Raw genomic sequence first — 20736 nt, 5'->3', positions numbered from 1 at the left:
CTATTTTCAGAAGTCACAAGTGAAAAAAGCAATTGATGACAGTAACTCAGTGAATACCTGCCCACATTCAACAGCCATTAAATTCAGCACTCTTTCCTCATGAGGTGCAGCACTATATGGTATTTCCTGAAGCTAGAGGTGACTAGGAGATTTGGCCATGCAGCTCCTATCAAAATCAATGAGTCATGTGGCTAAGTATGTAGCATGGCAGGTTATAGTGAGGGGTAGCTCCAGTGTTATAGAAGGAGCTTGTAAACTGTCATCACTGTGCATTACACCTGTTGTGCATGGAGCACGGATTCATTGCCAGTGTCTGGGGTGTAACCTCCTAGCTTTGGTTGTGTTGTATTTCAGCAGTTCTCACCCTTTTCCATACCATAGACCAGAGGTGGGCAAACTATGACCCGCAGGCCACATCCGGCCCGTGGGACCATCCTGCCCGGTCCTTGAGCTCCTGGCCGGGGAGGCTAGCCCCCGGCCCTTCCCCTGCTGTCCTCCCTCCCCCGTAGTGACGCTGCCGTGCGGGCAGCGCTGCTAGCTTCGGCAGCGTGGCGAGGCTGTGAGCTCCTGCTGCTCTGAGTGGCATGGTAAGGGGGCGGGGTTGGATAAGGGGCAGGGAGTCCCGGGGGGGGTAGTTAGGGGACAGGGAGCAGGGGGTGGTTGGATGGGGCGGAGGTTCTAGGGGGGCAGTCGGGGCAGGGGGCGGTTGGATGGGGGTGGGGTCCTGGGGGGCGGTTAGGGGCAGGGGGTCCTGGGAGGGGGCGGTCAGGGTTCAAGGAGAAGGGGGGGTTGGATGGGTCAGGAGTTCTGAGGGGGGCAGTCAGGGGGCAGGAAGTGGGAGGGGGCGGATGGGGGTGGGGCCAGACTGTTTGGGGAGGCACAGCTTCCCTACCTAGCCCTCCATACAGTTTCGCACCCTGATGTGGCCCTTGGGCCAAAAAATTGCCCACCCCTGCCATAGACCCAACTGGGGCCCCTCTCCCATTTAGTATTATGATTGTAGCCCTCTGATCCCAGACTGAGAGTCCCTGCTGCATTTGATCCCAGCATGTCCTTATAGATACACCTCTACCCCGATATAATGTGACCCCGATATAACACGGTAAAGCAGCTCTCCGGGGGGGGGGCAGGGCTGCGAGCTCTGGTGGATCAAAGCAAGTTCGATATAACGCGGTTTCACCTATAACGTGGTAAGATTTTTTGGCTCCTGAGGACAGCGTTATATCGGGGTAGAGGTGTAGCTCTGCTTTCTGTCCATTGGGTAATACTAGAGGTGCCCTTGAGATGATCCAAACTCCCTAAGAATTCATGGGTGTCTTGGATATGTAGAATTTTAAACAAACCCTGGTGGCTACAACACACTGGGTCATCCATAGTGTGATTCCACTGCTCTCAGTAAAGTTACTTCAGTTTAGCCTCCTGTGTATGCAATCATCCAGGAGATTCTTAGATCCCACAGTAATGAACATGGGAGTTAGGTGCACAAAGCTTTTGAGGATCTGGGCCTCTGGGACTATTACTGAGACAACCCCCTTTTACTCCAAACCCAGGACTCTTGTTTGATTCATCATCATTGTTCACGCTCTCTCTCTAGCACAGTAGGTTCACATGGTGCTTCACACAAGAGATGGTTCAGTCTGATTCCTTAGGGAGCAGCTGGGACCTATTGAGCTCTTCCCCCTACTTTTGCTTTTCACTTACACTGGCAAACTGAGCTTAGCATTTTGTCCTCTGTGCTATTTTGTTTTGTTTTTTAGACCAGACAAGAAAATCTTTTTCCTGTGCCTTCTCCATCACCAGACATTTGCCCCCCAGAGCTCACGATATCTGGTAAGAGGCATGCTTTCTTGCAATCTCCTCTGTTTGTGTAGGGGGTGAAGGTATCTAGTCCACAGCTCCTCAGTATCAGAAGTAATGAAATGAAGCTTTAAATACCTACAGCAGTGTAGGTGGAGTTTAATAATGTAATGACAGAGTCCAGGCCATTAGGACTGATTAAAGGCAATGGTGCAATTAATGTAGGGCTCTATTCAGTAGGCATTAGATACACCTATGTCAGCTTGTCTATGGGAGCAGAGGTCTTTGCAGGGGTGACTGAGTGTCAAGGGATTAGCAATGGGATACACAGCCTTTCAGCTCTAGGTCACTGGTTCTGTATCAGGTTGGTAGTGATGGAGCGTCACTGCTATTATCTAAAGACAATGTGAAATGTGGTTTTGGGATCAGTCCAGTGGCCAAATATCCTTACTGCAGTCAGCACTAATTGGCAGCCTTGCTGGTGGGACTGAATGGCCCTTGGAAGCTGAATTGCTATTAAAAAATAGATAAATCAGTGTTGCTTACAAAGCACAGCATGGACCCAAACAGGAACATGATTCCACGATCATTGAGCCAAATCAGTTGACTCCAATTATCCATGAAGAGGTAGTTGTAAAGCGTGGGATAGGGGGCTTTGTCTCAGTATCCGAGGTTCACATGTAAGAAGATGCTCATCTTTCAAATTTTATTTTCCTCTGTGCTCATAGACCACTACATACCTCTTGCTTTCACATGATTTTTTTTTTTTTTTGCTTTGGTTTGAACAGAAGACTCCCTCCTTGCAGGTTTCTCTTCTGGCTGATGCTTGAGTCTTACCATTTAAGATAAGAGTTGTTTAGAAACATTTCCAATTTTGAAAAATTTCAGTGGACAATTTTTTTCCACACACACATCAAACACATTTTTCATGCATGAACATAGACACACATTTCTTCCACTTAAGATCCCACTTTGTATAGTTGTGAATCCCAAAGTGGCTTGATCTGTTTGCACATTAAACACTTGAGGGCAATTTTCAAGCAAGCACAAAAATCAGCAAGCCCAACTTAAGCACACTGATAATCCAAGGCATGTATGAAAGTTGCGGTTTGCAAATGTGCATGTGCCAGCCCTAGCCAGTGTGATATCTGCGTGCTTGTTTCAGGTACATATATGCTAAAATGTACATGCTTGATTTTCTCCAATGGAGATTGTGCATTAGTTGAAGATGTAGAAAGTTTTGAGGAAAAAGAAACAGCCCTGTGGCTGATCCTCAGGCAGGATTGTGGCTTAAATAACACATTCCCAGCTCAATAAACTTTTTCACCTTTAGGCATTTTGAGCCCTTACGCTATACTCTGAGATGTTTGTATTTGATTAATAAGAAAAAGAAAATGAATATCTACAGAAGCCCATCTGATCTGTTGGGCTCATGGTTCTGCTCCCCCAAGGATTAAATGCTTTATCTGCCATGCGGCCTGTCCTTGTTCATTTCTACGTCTGCACAGTAGAGTTAATGCTGTCAGACTGCTCTGCAATACACAAAGCTATTTTGAGACAGACATTCATATGGAATAATGTTCCTTGGGAATTGAGGTCCTAATTAGCATGATACTTTGAATTGATGATATAGCGAAATAGTCTTAATGAGTATAAACGTCTCTCTTCTCCTGCCATTTGGGCAGTTCATAAAAAGAATTACTGCACTCAGTGATGTAATGGCAGGTAAAGTCGCACTGGGATGAATTCTGGCCTCACATAAGTCTTCACTATTCTTATTGGAGTCCTTGGAAATTACAGTTCAGTGACTCAATAGATAATCTTCAGCATGATGCCGTAAACTTTATTCTGACACTGTGGGTGCACCCTACCAGGGATAAAGATGGGGAGTTTACCCCATGCTAGCTAACACATGGTAACTAATATGTGGTAAAACATCCTAGTGTGGGCAAGGCAGTTTGCACATGTGATCAGGTGTAAGGTGAACTTATAGGTTACCTCAACCAACTACTATGTGAAAGCTACACCTGCCTTAGACACACTAGGTTTCTCTTTGTGTTTGTCACCACGCTTTAGCTACCACTGGTGAAACCCCACCTTTCACCTAGTGCAGACAAGGCTAACGACAGACTCTCTCCCACCCCCCACTGCATTCTGCATTGGCGTTTGAGAAGAGATCCCTTGGTTGAAACAAGAGAGAGCTGCAGCAGGGAGCTCTATGTTAAGGGCTCTCCACTCTGAAATATGCTTCCCCACACTGGTAAGGCCCCCAGGCCTGCTTTGTTAACCCTCAGGACATGCTGTCAAGAACATATTTCCTCTTGAAGGTGGCGGTCTGAAGGGATGGTCCAAGGCCAGCTGATGGGGGGCAGTTGTTTGTTAGTCTGTCTACATAGCAGACCTGTGAAGCAGTGTAGTCTGGTGGACAGGGCCCTAGGCTGTGAGTCAAGCAACCTGGGTTCTATTCCCAGCTTTGCTATGTGACCCTTGGCAAGTCACTTCTCCCTTGTGTCCCTCTCCCATCTTTTAGGCTGTAAATTCTTTGGGACAGGGGCTGTCTCCTGCTCTTTTTCTGTACAGCGCCTCGCACACTGGGACCCTGATCTCAGTCAGGCTGCTAGTCATGCAAATAGTATGATCTAGGCTGAGAATCATCTCAAGCAGTCTATTACAGATGTCCGCTTTTAATAGCTGGTGTTATGAGTGCTGCGAAGGGCACAGAGTTGTGAACAGGCCCCATTATACATTGGAATAAACAAACAGTTTTGGGGTGAACAGGAGCTTAGTCTGAAATCTGAACGAGTCACTGGGGCCAGTTCACTGATCACCAGTGCCTGGTGGCCTTCAGGATCACCTAGGATGTCTGTGTTAAGAGTTTATGAGCAAAGCCGCATGGAGCTAATCCCGATTAGCAAGGAGTTGAAGGGGAATGATCAGCCCTTGAACCTACACAGCACGGGGCTGGGTGACCAATCCCGTGAACCCGTTTATTACCTCAGGCCCTGCTTCCCAGATGCTGGCATTAGTGGGACAGATAAATATCAGGATTAGGAGGATTATGCTTGTGACAGCACCTCTGCTGCTTTTTCCCTGTGTTTCCATAAAATCTTCTTTTCACTTGAGAGTCACAGTGAATGGCATTTTTTCAAAAGTGCCTGAGTGAGTTAGGAGCATGTGTCCCACGAATTTTTTTCAACAGGACGTGTGCTCCTAAATCCCTTGTTCTTTGGAAAATCCCACCCACTGATTTAAAACAGCTGGAGGTCTTTAAGGTGATCTGGGTATCAGTTTCTTTGTTAACCTGTGCCCCAGTTCCCAGGCAGTGCAAAGATGAAAGAAAATGGCTCTTGGACGGTCTTCTATGGTACACGATCCTGTATCACTGAAGTCCATGGGAATTTTGTCACTGACTCTGGTGTGAACAGGGTCAGGTTTTATAAGCCTCTTTTGTTATCAGATTCAAAGAGCATCAGTAGGGTCTTAAAAGCAGCGGTGGCATTACCCATTTTTAGAGTCCATCTGTGTCTCCCCCTAAATGAGCAGCAGTTTCTGCAGCCCTCTTCTGAATAGGTCTGTTGGGGGCTGCAGGAATAAACTGAATTGTGGGATTTTCCTAAGCACAGGTCCCACTGAAGTCAATGGGACTTGTGTTCCTGAGTCATTTTTGAAAATGCCCCCTGGAATGAAGAGCAGAGTGTCAGCGGCCGGGTCTCTCTCCCAATGCCTCAGTCGTTCTCTCTGAAGGAGACACTTTACTGTTTCCCTTCTGACAACACAATTTCTATCGTTGTGGACATAAGCGCTCTCCAGCCTCACCTTAACTGTATACCCTGCACATACTATGTAACCTGCCCAGCCTGAGTGAAAGGGAGCCAGTGCTTTTCGTAACAGTAATGCAGGGAGAAATCCTGCAACACGTTTTCATAGGGTGACCAGGTGTCCCGATTTTTATAGGAACAGTCCCGATATTTGCGGCTTTTTCTTATATAGATACCTGTTATCCCCCACCCTTTGTCCTGATTTTTCACACTTTGTCTGGTCAGCCTACGTTTTTTGGTGGTGTTTTTAACCTGTGAATTCTCTCTTTAATGAGAGTTGAGAGCTGAGACCACACTCAGTCCAGCACTTACATAAACATTAATTTGAATCTGGGTTAAAATTCCTGGGCTAAGGGGCCAGTGGTGGATTTTTATAAAACCTCACTGATTGGGTTTTAGTTCTGTAAAAACCGAAGCATAAATTGGGGTGGTCGGAATCCAGGTTGAATTTTATTCAAATTACCAAAGTTCAGAGTCCCAGGCCTCATATATAAACTTCTGACCCAAGATTTTCAGAAGCGACTTGTAATTTTAGTTGCCTTCATTTGTGATGCCCAAGTGGAGACTTTAAAGCATCCTGATTTTCAGAGCGTGATGAGCACCCATCCTCTGAAAATCCTCGCCTCTGATGTTAAGTCATCTGTACTTGCAACATATTTCATGCAATGCCAAAGCTTGATTTGGGATGCTCCTTGTCAACATATCTCTTCCACCCACCATAGAATATCAGGGTTGGAAGGGAGCCTCAGGAGGGGAGGGCAGTCCAAAGCAGGACCAATCCCCAGTTTTTGCCCCAGATCCCTAAATGGCCCCCTCAAGGATTGAACTCAAAACCCTGGGTTTAGCAGGTCAATGCTCAAACCACTGAGCTATCGCTCCCCCCCCCCCCTTCCATGCTCTTCCACTAATGATTGCTTCATGTTATTTAGCACCTGCTTCACCTTCTGGTCAGAGAGCAGCTTCAGGCAGCAAACCAAAAGTAGCGCTGGATCCCCATATTCGACTCAAGGATGGGAAACTCGAACTGGTAAGTTGAAAGGCTTCCAGCCTTGAAATTGAGATTTTGTGCTCAGTGGGGGCTTCCAGACTGTACCTCATTACATGGTGCCGGCTCCTCCTCCTCCTTTCCAGCTGCTGAATCGCATTAAAAGAAGCTAAAGCTACATAAGCACTTCCCTCATATTGCTTTTCCATGAAGGAAATTGCTGTAATTTGTATGAGGATGGTTATGGGAAGAAGGACCAGGTGGTGGCAAATGAGAGCAGAGGTGGAGCCAGATGGTGGTAGATGGGAGGGGAAGTCAGGTTGGATATTAAGATGTGGTCCATGCTATGAAAGTCTGAGAACCCCACTAATGTTAAGTTACCCTGGCAGTCCCAGGTCAAGCAAGATCAGGAATTGAAACAGGTCCTTCAAGCTCAGAACGGGCTTTACTCATGGGTCTCTGCCTCAGAGATCATTTTGTGGGCCTCTGTCCAATTCAGCATTCCGTGTTAATAGAGCAGCATCAGTGTCCTGCTTGAAGACAGCTGCTTCGCTGCGGGGATAGGTGAGGTGCCTTTGGAGATAATGGGCCAAAAAATGTTGAAGGCCAGAGGAAAACATAAATACAAAATAGAACAGCAAAAGGAAGAACACTTCTGCGTCTTCAGATCTTATGAGCAGCAAACCAGGATGCAGGGGCAGACTCAGTCCTGGTCTGAAGGCTATAGATAGTTGAAATTTTTCAAAGAAAAAATTTGTCATTCAAAAATAGTCCTTTTTGGATGTTTTTAGAAATATTTCAGTTTTTCATCAAAATCAGAAATGAAAAAAAATGATCACATTTGGTTTTCTCTTGCTTGCTTGCTTGCTTGCTTGCTTGCTTACATAAATGGCTGAAATCCTGTTTTGTTTTCCTGTCATTTAAAAAAAAATGGAAATCGGGACCAAAAAAACCTGCAAAAAAAATTACAAATGAAAAATTGGTCAAGTTTGAACCCAAAATGGAAAAATATTCTGATTAGTTTATTTTTTTTGCAAACCTGTTTTTTCCTTTTTTCTTCTGGCTTCAGTAAGGAGGACAATTGTATTGTATTGTCTTAGTGGGAGTGTCATCCTGGTATGCCACATCTCAGTTGGGGCCATTGTCTTTACCATGATATTGCTGGGTTAAAATTACCTTCTAGATAAATGACTGGTTAAAACTGTACTCCATTTTTGTCCTTTGTTTGTACAGCACCTGGCAGAGTGGGGTCCTGGTCCAGGAATAGGGCTCCTAGGTGATACTGCATACAAATAATAATAATGGCTGAGTTCCAAATCCCAGTGGTAATGGTTTGATACAGACTTCATTGCACTTGTGAATATAGAATATTCTATTTTATGGGTGAATGTGGCATCCCACATGTGCCAATCAGCAATAGATTATTATGTGGTGTCCAGCCACAACCCACTAGTAACTGGCCTTGGTAATAGTGTAAAATACTTTAAAGAGACCATGAGGCACAGCTACCTAAAAATGATGCTGATCATTTTATTGCACGCAAGATGCTAGTGAGTTCTCTTGCTGTATGTTTGTATAGCAAGGAGCAGGGTCGTTATTTGCAACTCCACAGCCTCCTGACCTTTGCCTGGGTGATCCCTACTGTGGGGGTGTCTCCCTGTGTGCTGGATCACCAGATGTGAGTGGGTACCTCTTGAAGATGGGATGGGGGGATTTTGGCTCCCTCACCTATGGGAGTTCTGTGTTTAGAAATGGAGGTTGCGGTGCATGGAGCAGATTGATCAGATTATCATGAGTGGGTGCTCTGCCCGGTAGTGTGAGCACATCTAGGTGCTGGGTGAGCAGCTGACTGACTCAGCGAAAGAAGTCTGTGCTCTTACAGACTTCCAGAGCCTCTGCTGTGTTTTGCAAGCGGCTGCAGGGAATGAGGGGAGATACTGCACGGGTAAATATGGAGTCCAGAACCAGGGAAATGGAACACATAGATGCAAATGGTAGGAGCATAACCCAGCTGCTACACCGGTCACATTAACATGAGCTTACTTTCATCTTCACGTTGTCTTGATATGGCTTGTTCATGGAATCAAGAGCACCCTGCTGTTTGGTGCATGAGTGTCCATCTCAGCCTGGTCCTTAGGGGCTGCCATACTACAGTTTCCACTAGGGACTTACTCCTGTAGCTCCAGCTGAGTAGGCTCATGTTTTTAGCTCTGGAGGGCGCACACAGTGAATCCATGATGATGGTCAGTACACAAGCACTCTTGGCAGCTGCAGGGCATGTGAAGGATCAGAAGTGGGAGTGCCAGGTGAGAGGATCTCGATCTTGAAGAATGATGGAAAAGTTGGAGAATGATTGATTGCAATAAGGCTTTGTCCAAACCTGGACATTGCCTTATTTCCTTAGTTTTGTAATTTTCTGTCTTTGCTCAAGCCATCTAGAGGTATTTGGTGGAAAAAATGGTTTTTTTTAGGCAGTTAATCTTTGGCAATATGCCATTTGTTTTAAATGTGGTCGTATATTCTCAAATCAGTGCACAGACTATACCTTGGTGTCTATGCACTGAGATCCAATGGAAGCACATGTGGTCTACGAATATATCTAGGTTTCTCAGCTTGAATCTTTCCCAGTTCTGTTGCATAAACATTATGTTCGGGCTCATGCTGACGGTGTCAATGAAAGGCATTGGGGTTAGTATGTCGCTCGCTTTCAGGAGAGATTAAAATACCACAAACCTAGTCTGAGAGAATCTGGTGCCTGCCTGTTTGCATAGAATAAATCTATAGCACTGGGTCACGTGACCTAATCTGCACCTACATCATCTAGGGCTGGATTCAGTCTACTCTGATTCCCCTTTATTCTAATCCAGAGCCCGACCTAGGTGTATAGGGCTATTAATAGACGTGTGAGTCATAGTTCAGGTAACGTGAGATACAGACACAGTGCTCAAAACATTGATTACATTATTTAGGATCACAGAGCTCATCCAGTACAATTAGATTCAAGTCCTAATTTGATTAACGAGACAGAGGGATAATAGGCTTCTACCAAACTGTCTGAACAGGACTCATGAAAAAAATCACACTGTTGCACCATATCTGAGTTCAGTTTGCGGTCAAGCAGGATGTGCACCATTCCTCCAAAATTTGGAGATGTAGAGGTTGCCAGACCTGAAACGGGGAAGACGCAGCGTGGCGGCATCACGTGGATTAGAACCTATGGGCATTTGAGTTCTCCTGGCTTGGCTTTATGTGCAGAGAGCCCCTAAAATCTCCCGTGTCCTCCTATAGTAAGGTTATTGTTGGTGCTAGTGTTATACATCTGTAGAGAGCTTTTGATTCAGAAGGATCCCCCTTCTGCTATCTATCTGCTCTCATTGAAGTCAAGCGCTTTTTGCCTTGATGGCCTAAATTCTTATTACACTAACCTACACCCATTTCACGGCCCCTTCATACTGCTAGAACCATGTAAGTGGGCCTTAGTGTAAAGCAGGGATCTCAAGCTCTAATCACCATGAGGGCCACATGAGGACTAGTATAGTGGCCCAAGGTCACATCACTGACACCCCCCCCGGCCCGCTGCCCCTGGCCCCACCCCCCACTCCACCCTTTCCATGAGGCCCCGCCCCTTCGCAGCCTCTTTCCACCCCCATTCCAACCCCTTCCCCAAAGTCCCCACCCCAACTCCACCCCCTCTCTACCCCTATTCCAAACCTTTCCCCAAATCCCTGCCCCGGCCCCGCCTCTTCTCCGCCACCTCCCCTGAGCGCCTGGCTCCCCACTCCTCCCTGCTCTTTCCTGGAAAGCGCTAAGCGCTGCCAAATAATTGTTTGGCAACGGGAAGCGCCCGGAGGTAGGCAGAGAAGCGGGGACACGGCGCGCTGGGGGGAGAAGAGGAGGGGAACTTGGCAGCCTGCAGGAAATAACTCCGGGGGGGGAGGCATGGGGAGCTTGGCGGTCCATAGGAAATAACCCCGCAAGCCGCATGTTTGAGGCCCCTGGTGTAAAGGGATATCTACACTGAAACCGCTACAGCTGCAGCTGTGCTTCTGTAGCCCTACAGCGTAGACACTACCTAAGCTGATGGGAGGGGGTTCACCTGTCAGGGTAGGTAATCTACCTCACAAAGAGGCAGTAGCTAAATTTACAGAAGAATTCTTCCTTCATCCTAGTGCTGTCTGCACCGGGGGTTGAATCGGCACACCTACGTCTCTCAGGGGTATGAATGTAGATGTAGCTATGCCAGTGTAAGTTCCCAGTGTAGACCAGCCCTAAGCAAGAATCAGGCCCATTATCACAATGTGCCAAGTTGTGCTTGAAGTGCTGAGGATCTAAAGGATGTTGTGGGGTTTTTCCTAGTTAAAGTGTTTTGATAAACAAAACATTCCAATCCTCTTCAAAGGATGGGGACTGGAACTAACTGGTGACTAAATGGTGAGGCCTAATTAACTTGAGAGTGTCCCTTGGGTTCCTTATTCTCAACCATTTTATAGCAAATATGAGCACCCTGCCCACCTGTACTGTATTTTCTTGTAATGTGATGGATACAGTCTAGAAATATACCACTCATCCCAAAGTTATCTCCCCACCCAGGCTTTTGGATAGGCACAGCGATTGTCATGAGTATCTGGTTCTATTGTTCCTTTTGGAGCTGATACAGCTTGCTAGGCAAGACGCAACTTTTCCAGGCATAGAGGCTAGAGTTTGCTGCCACCTCATGGTGGACGAAGTAGTTGCCTTTTCAGGTTGGAATCCCAGGAAAATCAGGAATGTAGCATGTGGGCACAAAGTTTCCCGCTAGAAATGCATGATGCTTCTCCGTTAGAATTCAGGATTGTATTTTCTCATTGTTCTCTACTTATTCTGGCTTTAACACAAAGTTGCTTCATGTATAAAGAGCATAGCACACTTTACCTTGCACTTTAAAAGCTGTGTTTCTGAATGCCATTTTATTTCCCCCAAGAGGGATTTTCCAAGCTTGAGAAAATCCGGGATTTCCCATGTGTCTAGCCGTTAGAGAAGGGGACAGTACATGGCTACAAATCTAGGCTCTGTCACTGACTCGATGCAGAATGGGACCATGCATTAGTCACCTAGTCTCTATGTCCCTCAGTCTTGTCATGTGTAAAATAGAAATAACATGGGTATATTTATCTGTGTTGCTGCAGTGAGGTTTGATTAATTAATGTTTGTGTCTGCTACACAAACTAAAGAAACAATAAATAATAACGTAGCTCTTTGACTGGAAGGCCCTATGGAAGTGTAAAATATTATGACAATGCCTTCTGCTGAAAAAAGCAGTGAGACTTGTCTTGTTTGCACACTCTAACCATGCCGAAGACTCATTCTGGGGAGTGAGAGAGCGAGCGTAATTGGGAACCTGAAAGGAAGTTGAACTTTTAGCAGCACAGCCTCAGCTGGTGGAAATTGTCCGTTGGTTTCACTGGAGTGATGACAGTTTATATCAGCTGAGGATCTGTCCCATACTCTATATGACGTGCTCATGGGACGAGATCAGAAGAGTTGCAACATGGTTCCAGATCTAGGTCAGGAGGTGACTTGGAGACCTAGGCCATACCTGCTCCATGAAAAGTCATGTTTATGGCTTGAATGATGATAAACTTGATGATAAATCCAGCTCAAACTGCCCCCGCCCCACAACTCCTTCTAGAAAACTTGCATTCCTGTGGGGATTGTTCTGTGGACTTGTTGCTTCTGTTTAAAGGTGCTGCAATATCTGGGTCTGGATGTGACAGAGGAGAAGAGGAAGCAATTACGGCAGAGTCTGATCACAGATTCGCAGGGAACCGTGGCCTATGGAGGTGAGCAGGGCGCTGCTATATGCAATATGAGACAGAGGGCGCATTTCATCCCTGGTATAATGCCATTGACTGCTCTGGACGTGAGACATGCCACCTGTGAGGTGACAGCTAGAATAAAGACACAGACACAACAAATCCTGTATCTTGGCAGGGAGTTAGACTAGATGACCCTTGCGGTCCCTTCTAACCCTATGGTTCGGTGCCCAGACAGGTTTTAGTTCAGATGCAATGTATTCAGTAACTAGTCACACAAGGAAAAGGCCTCTAACTGGTCCACATGTAAAATGGGAGTAACAGAGAGGGAGTGCACAGGCCCCTTCTCCTCAAACCTTCAGCCTGCTCACCAGCAATGGCAAAAGGAAGCTGCAAAAACAGAATGACAAACCTGCTTTCTGTGGGCTGGCAGGAAATTGCGGCCCCCTAAGGTTTGCTCACGTAACTACTTTGTCTCTGCACTGAAGTTCAGCATTGCTTCCAAGAAGTTTCTCTGATGACAATGCTAGGTGGTTGGGTTTTGTTTGTTTTATTTTTAATCCTAAGCAATGCTTTCTAGAAAATTGGCATAGAGGTCTCTAAACCATGGCTAACAAAAGCATATTGCATACTGACCCTACATTCAACGTACAGAGATTTGGGATGGGATAGAGAGAACCTTCTCTCTGCTGGAGGTGGTTGGGTTTGCTATAATGTTTGTTGTGATGGAAATTAAATGTATTACCTTCTCCTGGATAATCTGTGGCTTCTGTGTAAATTGGCTGTGTAAACTCAGTTCCAGGCTCTCTCTTTTACTGTGAATACTCTCGCTCTTTGCCCCCCATAGATTTTCTTCAAGCCCTCAGGGATCTGTTTCAAGATGAGCGGGAGGAGGCTGGCCTTGACGCCAGTTCTGTGCTCTTCACTCAGCACGAAGTGGCCAGTTTATTGGATACATCTGCTTTTCACTCTCTGGTCAGCCTTAGCCAAATACTGTTTCTTGCTTCCCTTCCTAGCTACTACACCCTCCCTTGGTTCCAAAGTTCCTTTCACATCAAAGACCTTCTGGGTCTTACTGTGAGCTGATGTAAGAGAAAGGGATATACCATAATATGATTTGGGACCAAGTAGCTGTGTCCTGGATTCTTGGTCTGGATGATAGCTCTAAACTGTGGAAGAAAATAGCGACAGTGCTATCTTTCTCCAAAAGGCAGAGCAGGCAAAGACTAATGGGCTATTTTTCACTTATACTTTAGTTATAGAAAAGAGAGTCTAGAATTTCATCCCTTTTAAAGGAAATCCCATAAAAGACCTGACTTCACATGCTTAATGACTAAAAAAAAAACCCTATATAATAGTTTGAAGGAAGCTGCTGATGTCAATTTTCTAGCCATACAAAAGAAAAAATTACCATAGTAAAGCCATTCAAGCTATTTCATTGCCTAAAGGGGCCATCTTATGTCACTTTGATGGTGATACAGAAGGAAAATTAGTCATGGTGAATCCATTCCAGCTATTGTCACTTCAGTAACACAGTGAGAATTAACCATTGTTCCAGCTGTCTCATGGCATGGAGCCTGAATTCCTATGGAATACAAAACCACAATTAGGTTATTTATTGTGACACTTGTCGTTTTGTAAAAACACAAACTGTCTTTGAAAATTATTTGGAATAATCATTGGTAGGGATATGTCAGAAGTATTCATGCATTGTAACCACATGCTCGTGGTGGAAGAAAAACCGTACTCGCTCACCGTGTGCACCAATGTCTTCCAGACTTTTGACTCCGTCAGCTGTACCGATGGCGAGGAACTGGAACAGCTTCAACTGGAAATGACAGATCTGCGGCAGGAAGTCCAAAGGCTGAAGGTGAGACTTATCTTTCAAGCATGTTTTTCTGTCCTGGGCGTTTTGCCATAACTCAGTGTTTCAATATTCAAATATAGTGGATGTAACAGTGTGACAATTGGGCAGGTCTTCTGTGTGTATCACGCCTTTACATTTCTAGGCATTTGTTGGAGGCAGCCATCATTCTGCGTTCAGTTCAATGTGGGTTGTTACAGAGAAGACACTTGTATGGTGCTTCCTCTCATTGAGACTTCATTTTTGTTCTTTCTTTGTTTTTTTTCCTTAAAACAAAAGTTTAATGTGCCGAAAGGGTATGGTTACTCCTTTTTTATTGGAAAACCATAAAAGAAAATAAATATTTTTAAAATATCCAAAACATAACACAAATAATTCACATCTCATATTAAACCTAAATACACCCCCCGACCCTCCCGATCTAACCTAGTGTTGGCAGCTCAGCTGTTAAAAGCATGATGATGAGAAGGTGCATTTTTCAGATACATACAAGCTGTAGCCAATGAAAGGCAGTTGCAGAGTAAGAGTGCATCTAAAAATATGGCTATTGTAGAGGAGAGCTGCAAGTCCATAGTTGCTTCGAGTGAATTAATTCAAGAAAGTCCTATTTCCTGCGTTATTCAGGAGATAGCCTAGGTGATCACAGTGGTCCCTTGTTGCCTTTTCATCTGAGTGAATGTGCTGTCAAACATGGTGCCTGACCAACTGAAAATCTTCCTCCTAGTCTCTTCTGAAGGAGGTGGAAAGCAGCAAGAAGTCAATGGAATATGAACTTCAGAGACTGAACCAGGTTAGTTTAGAGGTTACTTGTGAATTGTCCAGTGGCGGTATTAGCCGGGCTCCATGGATGCAATTGCACCCACAGAAATCAAGCCCAGATGTGCCCTTTTGTAGGCAGGGTTACTTGGGGTGGTGGGTGAGGGTAGGGGTAAAATCACACCTCTCAAGTGTGCTGCACCTGTTGTTTCCATTAATTTAGCCAAAGTGCAAAAGGCAGGCTCTGTTTTAATGTTCTCTGGGGTATGTCTACGCTGCAATAAAGAATCCACGACACCGAGTTTCAGAGCCTGGGTCAATTGACAGGCTCTTGAGGCTCGGGCTGAAGGCCTGAAAATTCACAGTGTAGACATTTGGGCTGGAGCCTGGGCTCTGAGAACCATCCCCCTCACAGAGTTTCAGAGTCAGGCTCCTGCCTGAATCTGAACATACATAAGAACAGCCATTCAGGGTCAGATTATGTTTATCTATGTGTCTGACAATTTTGTTCTTTGCTGTAGTTTCAACCATTTTGCCCAGTACTGAAGTCAGGCTTACCGGCCTGTAATTGTCGGGATCACCTCTGGAGCCCCTTTTAAAAATTGGTGTCACATTAGCTATCCTCCAGTCATTTGGTACAGAAGCTGATTTAAATGATAGGCTACAAACCACAGTTAGTAGTTCTGCAGTTTCACATTTGAGTTCCTTCAGAACTCTTGGGTGAATACCATATGGTCCTGGTGACTTATTACTGTTTAGTTTATCAGTTTGTTCCAAAACCTCCTCTAATGACATCTCAATCTGGGACAGTTCCTTTGTCAGGCTAAAATCTAAAGACTAAAATTTAGTCTTTTTAGGCTAAAAAGAATGGCTCAGCTTTGGGAACCTCCCTCACATCCTCAGCCATGAAGATTGATGCAAAGAATTCATTTAGTTTCTCCACAATGGCCTTATCATCCTTGAGTTCTCCTTTAGCATCTCGATCATCCAGTGGCCCCCTGGTTGTTTAGCAGGCTTCCTGCTTCTGATGCATTTAAACCAAAATTTTGCTATTATTTTTTGAGTCTTTGGCTAGTTGTTCTTCAGATTTTTTTTTTGACCTTTCTAATTATATTTTTACACTTCATTTGCCAGAGTTTATGCTCCTTTTTATTTTCCTCATTAGGATTTAACTTCCACTTTTTAAAGGATGCCTTTTTGTCTCTCACCTCTTCTTTTACTTTGTTTAGCCACAGTGGCACTTTTTTGGTTCTCTTACTATGTTTTTTTTTTAAATTTGGGGTATACATTTAAGTTGAACCTCTATTTTGGTGTCTTTAAAAAGTTTCCATGCATCTTGCAGAGATTTCACTTTTGGCACTGTACATTTTAATTTCTGTTTCACTAACTTCCTCATTTTTGTGTAGTTCACCTTTCTGAAATTAAATGCTACAGTATTGGGGCACTGTGGTGTTTTTCCCACCACAGGGATGTTAAATTTAATTATATTATGGTCTCTATTACCAAGTGGTCCAGCTATATTCACCTCTTGGACCAGATCCTGTGCTCCACTTAGGACTAAATCAAGAATGCCCCCTCCTCTTGTGGATTCTAGGACCAGCTGCCCCAAGAAGCAGTCATTTAAGGTGTCAAGAAACTTTATCTCTGCATCCTGTCCTGAGATGACATGTACCCAGTCAATAGGGGGATAGTTGAAATCCCCCATTATTATTGAATTTTTAATTTTTATAGCCTCTCTAATTTCCCTGAGCATTTCACAGTCACTATCACCATCCTGGTCAGGTGGTTGGTAATCTATCCCTCCTGCTGTGTTCTTATTATTATAGCATGGAATTACTATCCATAGAGATTCTGTGGTACAGTTTGGTTCATTAAGATTTGTACTTCATTTGATTCTCTGCTTTCTTTCACATATAGTGCCACTCCCCTACCAGCACGACCTGTTCTGTCCTTCTGATATATTTTGTACCCTCGTATTACTGTGTCCCATTGATTATCCTCATTCCACCAAGTTTCTGTGATGTATATTATATCAATATCCTCATTCAACATGAGGCACTCTAGTTCACCCATCTTATTATGTAGACTTCTAGCATTTGTGTATAAGCACTTTAAAAACTTGTCATTTTTTAGCTGTCTGCTATTATATGATGTAATTGAATGGGACTCTTTTTCATTTGACATTTTCTCATCAGATCCTACCCATATTTTATCATTTTCCATTTTCTCTTCCTTACTAGTACATAGAGAATCTCCATTAATAGATCCTCCCCTAAGGGATGCATCTCTCCGAACCACATTCTCTTCCACACCTGTCAGCTTTCCCCCAGCCCTTAGTTTAAAAGCTGCTCTACGATCTTTTTAATATTAAGTGCCAGCAATCTGGTTCCATTTTGGTTGAGGTGGAGTCCATCCCTCCTGTATAGGCTCCCCCTTTCTCAAAAGATTCCCCAGTTCCTAATAAATCTAAACCCCTCCTCCCTACACCATCATCTCATCCATGCATTGAGAACCTGCAGTCTGCCTGCCTTGTGGAACTGGAAGCATTTCAGAGAATGCTACCAGGGAGGTCCTGGACTTTTTTGACTCAACATCTACATTGCAATTTTAAGCCCTGCAGTCCAAGCCCCAGAGACTGATCTGGGTGACCTGGGCCAGCTGCAGTCATACTGTGATTCTTTTATTGCACTGTAGACATATCCTGGGAGGTACATACATGTGTGGATTCCAGCCCTTTGCCAAATGACACGCAAGTTGCAAAGGAAAAATATTCATAATAGATGAAGGTTTTCTGCATGGTACCATGGGAAGAACAGCAGCAGCTTTACTGTGAGCAGCTCCAGGAACGCTGATGGGTTGATATGATATCGGTGGCTGGTGGGGATGCTGTGTTAAAAAACTCTCCCTGCTGATTCCAGAAGGCGCTGGACTTCCTGTCCGAGAACCGCACCCTGCACAGCAAGCTTCAGGTGGCTGAGGTGGTTCAGCAGCAAGCCCACAGTGCAGAGCAGGACTATGAAGAAGTGATTCACCTGCTAGAGGCTGAAATCACTGAGCTGAAAACTCAGCTGGTAGGGAAGAAAACAAAGCATGTCTCTGAAGCAGAGGTAATGTACCCCGAGAACCCAGGAGGGGATGGCTGGGGACTCAATGGACCAGTCGGAAAAGCCTCTGGCTCTTGCTTTTGCAATAACATTTTATTGATAGATTGATTGTAATTTGTAAAACGGAGGCTAGCAGAGTTCCAAGGCTCATATTGATATTTAATATGATTTTCAGTGACTAGATCAAAAGAAAAGGCATGCTCCACAACAATTAACACCCAGGCTAGCTCCTCTGCTAATCGCCATTGCTCCACTGATGCTGCATGTGCACTAGCTGAGAATCTCACCCCACCCTCCATTCCTAAGCTCCAAACTCAGGCAAAAACCTCAGAAGAGAGATGTGTCTTGTACCAGGCCCTGAAGGTCAATGACTGGGTTAGTGGGCTAGCATGGGGAGCAGATTCCAGAATGGGGGGCCTTTCATTAAGATGCCTAGCCCCCAGGTGATTCAGGGACTGCTACCCAACTGATCATAACTATCATGAATAACGGAGAGAGCCACATGGGAGCCAGGTCTCAGACTGAGACCACACTAAGGCAGATTAACGTGCAGACCAGTAGACATGAGACGTGTCTTTGCCATCTGCTCTTAATTAGGAAGGGCAGTCCTATATTTTAGCTAAGTACTTTATTTCTACCTGCTCTGCCCCTGCAGAAAGTCTCTCTCCTAGTTCAATGGAATTTAAAGTTGCATCATCCCTTTCTGTCCTGTAATTGGGCCCATTTGTTGCAGCTGTGGGAGCCCATAGTCTGTTCATGTCCCGGTCTTTTTTCCAAGCAGCGCTGAGAACAGTGCTGGTATGAATGTAGCCCCACTGCCACTCTGTGGGAAGTACTATCATCACTGAGGACTTTGTTGTCCGTGTGCTTCTGTTTTCAAGCCTGTCATTAAATTGGTACCTCCAAGAGCCTAAAGTGGGCTGACACTATCTCCCTTCTCTTCCCACCTCCTTCTTTTCACTTTAGGGAGACATTCTGGAACTGAAAAGACGGCTGTCCCTGGCAGATGACCAGTTGCGGAAATCTGAAGTCATGCGGAAGCGCTTGGAAATCTGCAACAGGAAGCTGCTCCTGTTTGTGCAGGTGAAGTATTGAAATGTGACCACTGTCTATAGGAGCTGTACTTAGCTGGTTTACTCTGCCTTCTGTTACCATGACAGTCAAAATCACTTCCTGTTCTAGATGCTAGTTCGTTTATTCTTCCATTGGATCCTGGAAAGATGCCCTCTGTTAGTGTCAGGAGAACCTATTCAATACAAAGCTCCCTAGAACTTACACGTGTGGGAGCTCTGTATATCCAAGGGATTAAAATCTGCCCTCTTTTACTTGTATGCAACCTCCAAGAAGCCCAAGGACTAGGCCCAGAATTCTGATGGTCTCTATTATATTCCACTGGGGGTTTAGCATGTGTACCATGTGCCCCGAGTTGGGGAATTTGACGGTAGTGTCTGTTGGTCTGGGCATGCGCCAAGGCTCGCCTCGTGGTATCATCCGAGGTGATAAAGGGTGGGGACCACATCTCCAGTTCCTTCTCACCACTGCTGAAAGTTCTGTGTCTTCATCTCTTATGCACCTTTAAATACATTGTTGTATTATCCTAGTTTTAGTGAGCAACGTAGATAGATCACGGGTTTGTTTCTCTACCCCTTCCTCCCCATTCCGTGTTCCCATGAGCAGGTACTGGACTATGCCCAGAACACTGGGCTTCAAACTCTGTGTCTTCTGCCCGTGTTCCTCTTGGTTAGCAACAAACACCAACGCTGCCTCTACTGCTTGGGGGAAGCTCACACTGCATTCAGGTGTAGTATCTGCCAGTCCTTTCCCAGCCGTACCCGAGAAGGCTGGGCTTCCCGCCTCTGGAAATACCTCATGGAAGTTGCCATGAGGCCTCACTCGGACCTAGGTCAGGGGACAGACTGAATGAACCAGACAACACCACCATCTGACAAGGAAGGCAAGTGTTTGGACCTTTTTGAGCATAAGGTCTTTTCCTCAGCTAGGCTCCAGTTCAGCATTTTGAACTATCAGGCATTACTAGCCAGATACAACTTCTTGAATTACAGCAAACTGGAGGAATTTGCTGATGGACTCCCACAACAGGACCGGTCTTGTTTCCAGGCAATTTGAGGAAAGGAAGCTGGTGGCCAGAACAGCGCTCCAATTGGTGGTGGATGCGGCAGATATTTCTTCAAGGGCAGTGGCTACGTACAAAGATATGTGTAAGGAATCTTGGTTCCACTCTTCCGGTTTTCCTCAGGAGGTGCAAAACACTGTTGCACACCTCCCCTTCGATAAATCCCATCTTCTGAATCAAAAGATGGATGATTCCCTACATATCCTCAAGGACTCCAGGACCACCCTTTGCTCGCTGGGCATTTACTCGTCTGCCCCAAAGTTTAAGTTCCACTGCCCGCCACCCACACATTGCTACAGATCCCCCCGGTTTTACTATCAGAGATCTTATGAGCCACCAAGGAAGCAACAGAAACCTCCGAAATCCCACCCTTGGGGACCCACATCACAGGCTTCTACCTCACAGCTTCCACCCTCAGGCTAAAAGATATTTCTGAGTCAACCTCGAGAGCTGTGAACCACTTTACCTACCACCTTATGATCACCC

General features: G+C 45.3%; 1 protein-coding gene across 1 annotated transcript in view; it reads left to right on the top strand.

Annotated features, from left to right (window-relative positions):
• Positions 1-20736, top strand: part of LOC119862033 (syntaxin-binding protein 4-like) — a 123205-nt gene that overhangs the window by 87737 nt on the left and 14732 nt on the right. The window contains 8 exon segments of the mRNA XM_038417880.2: positions 1758-1830; positions 6545-6642; positions 12323-12419; positions 13240-13367; positions 14170-14262; positions 14981-15046; positions 17931-18119; positions 19083-19199. Coding sequence (XP_038273808.1) covers positions 1758-1830; positions 6545-6642; positions 12323-12419; positions 13240-13367; positions 14170-14262; positions 14981-15046; positions 17931-18119; positions 19083-19199 — 861 coding nt within the window.

Source organism: Dermochelys coriacea, chromosome 10 (assembly GCF_009764565.3).
Source record: "Dermochelys coriacea isolate rDerCor1 chromosome 10, rDerCor1.pri.v4, whole genome shotgun sequence".
Lineage (NCBI taxonomy): Eukaryota > Metazoa > Chordata > Testudines > Dermochelyidae > Dermochelys > Dermochelys coriacea.
The sequence above is the reverse complement of the archived record's forward strand: the minus strand, read 5'-3'. Positions and strand labels throughout refer to the sequence as shown.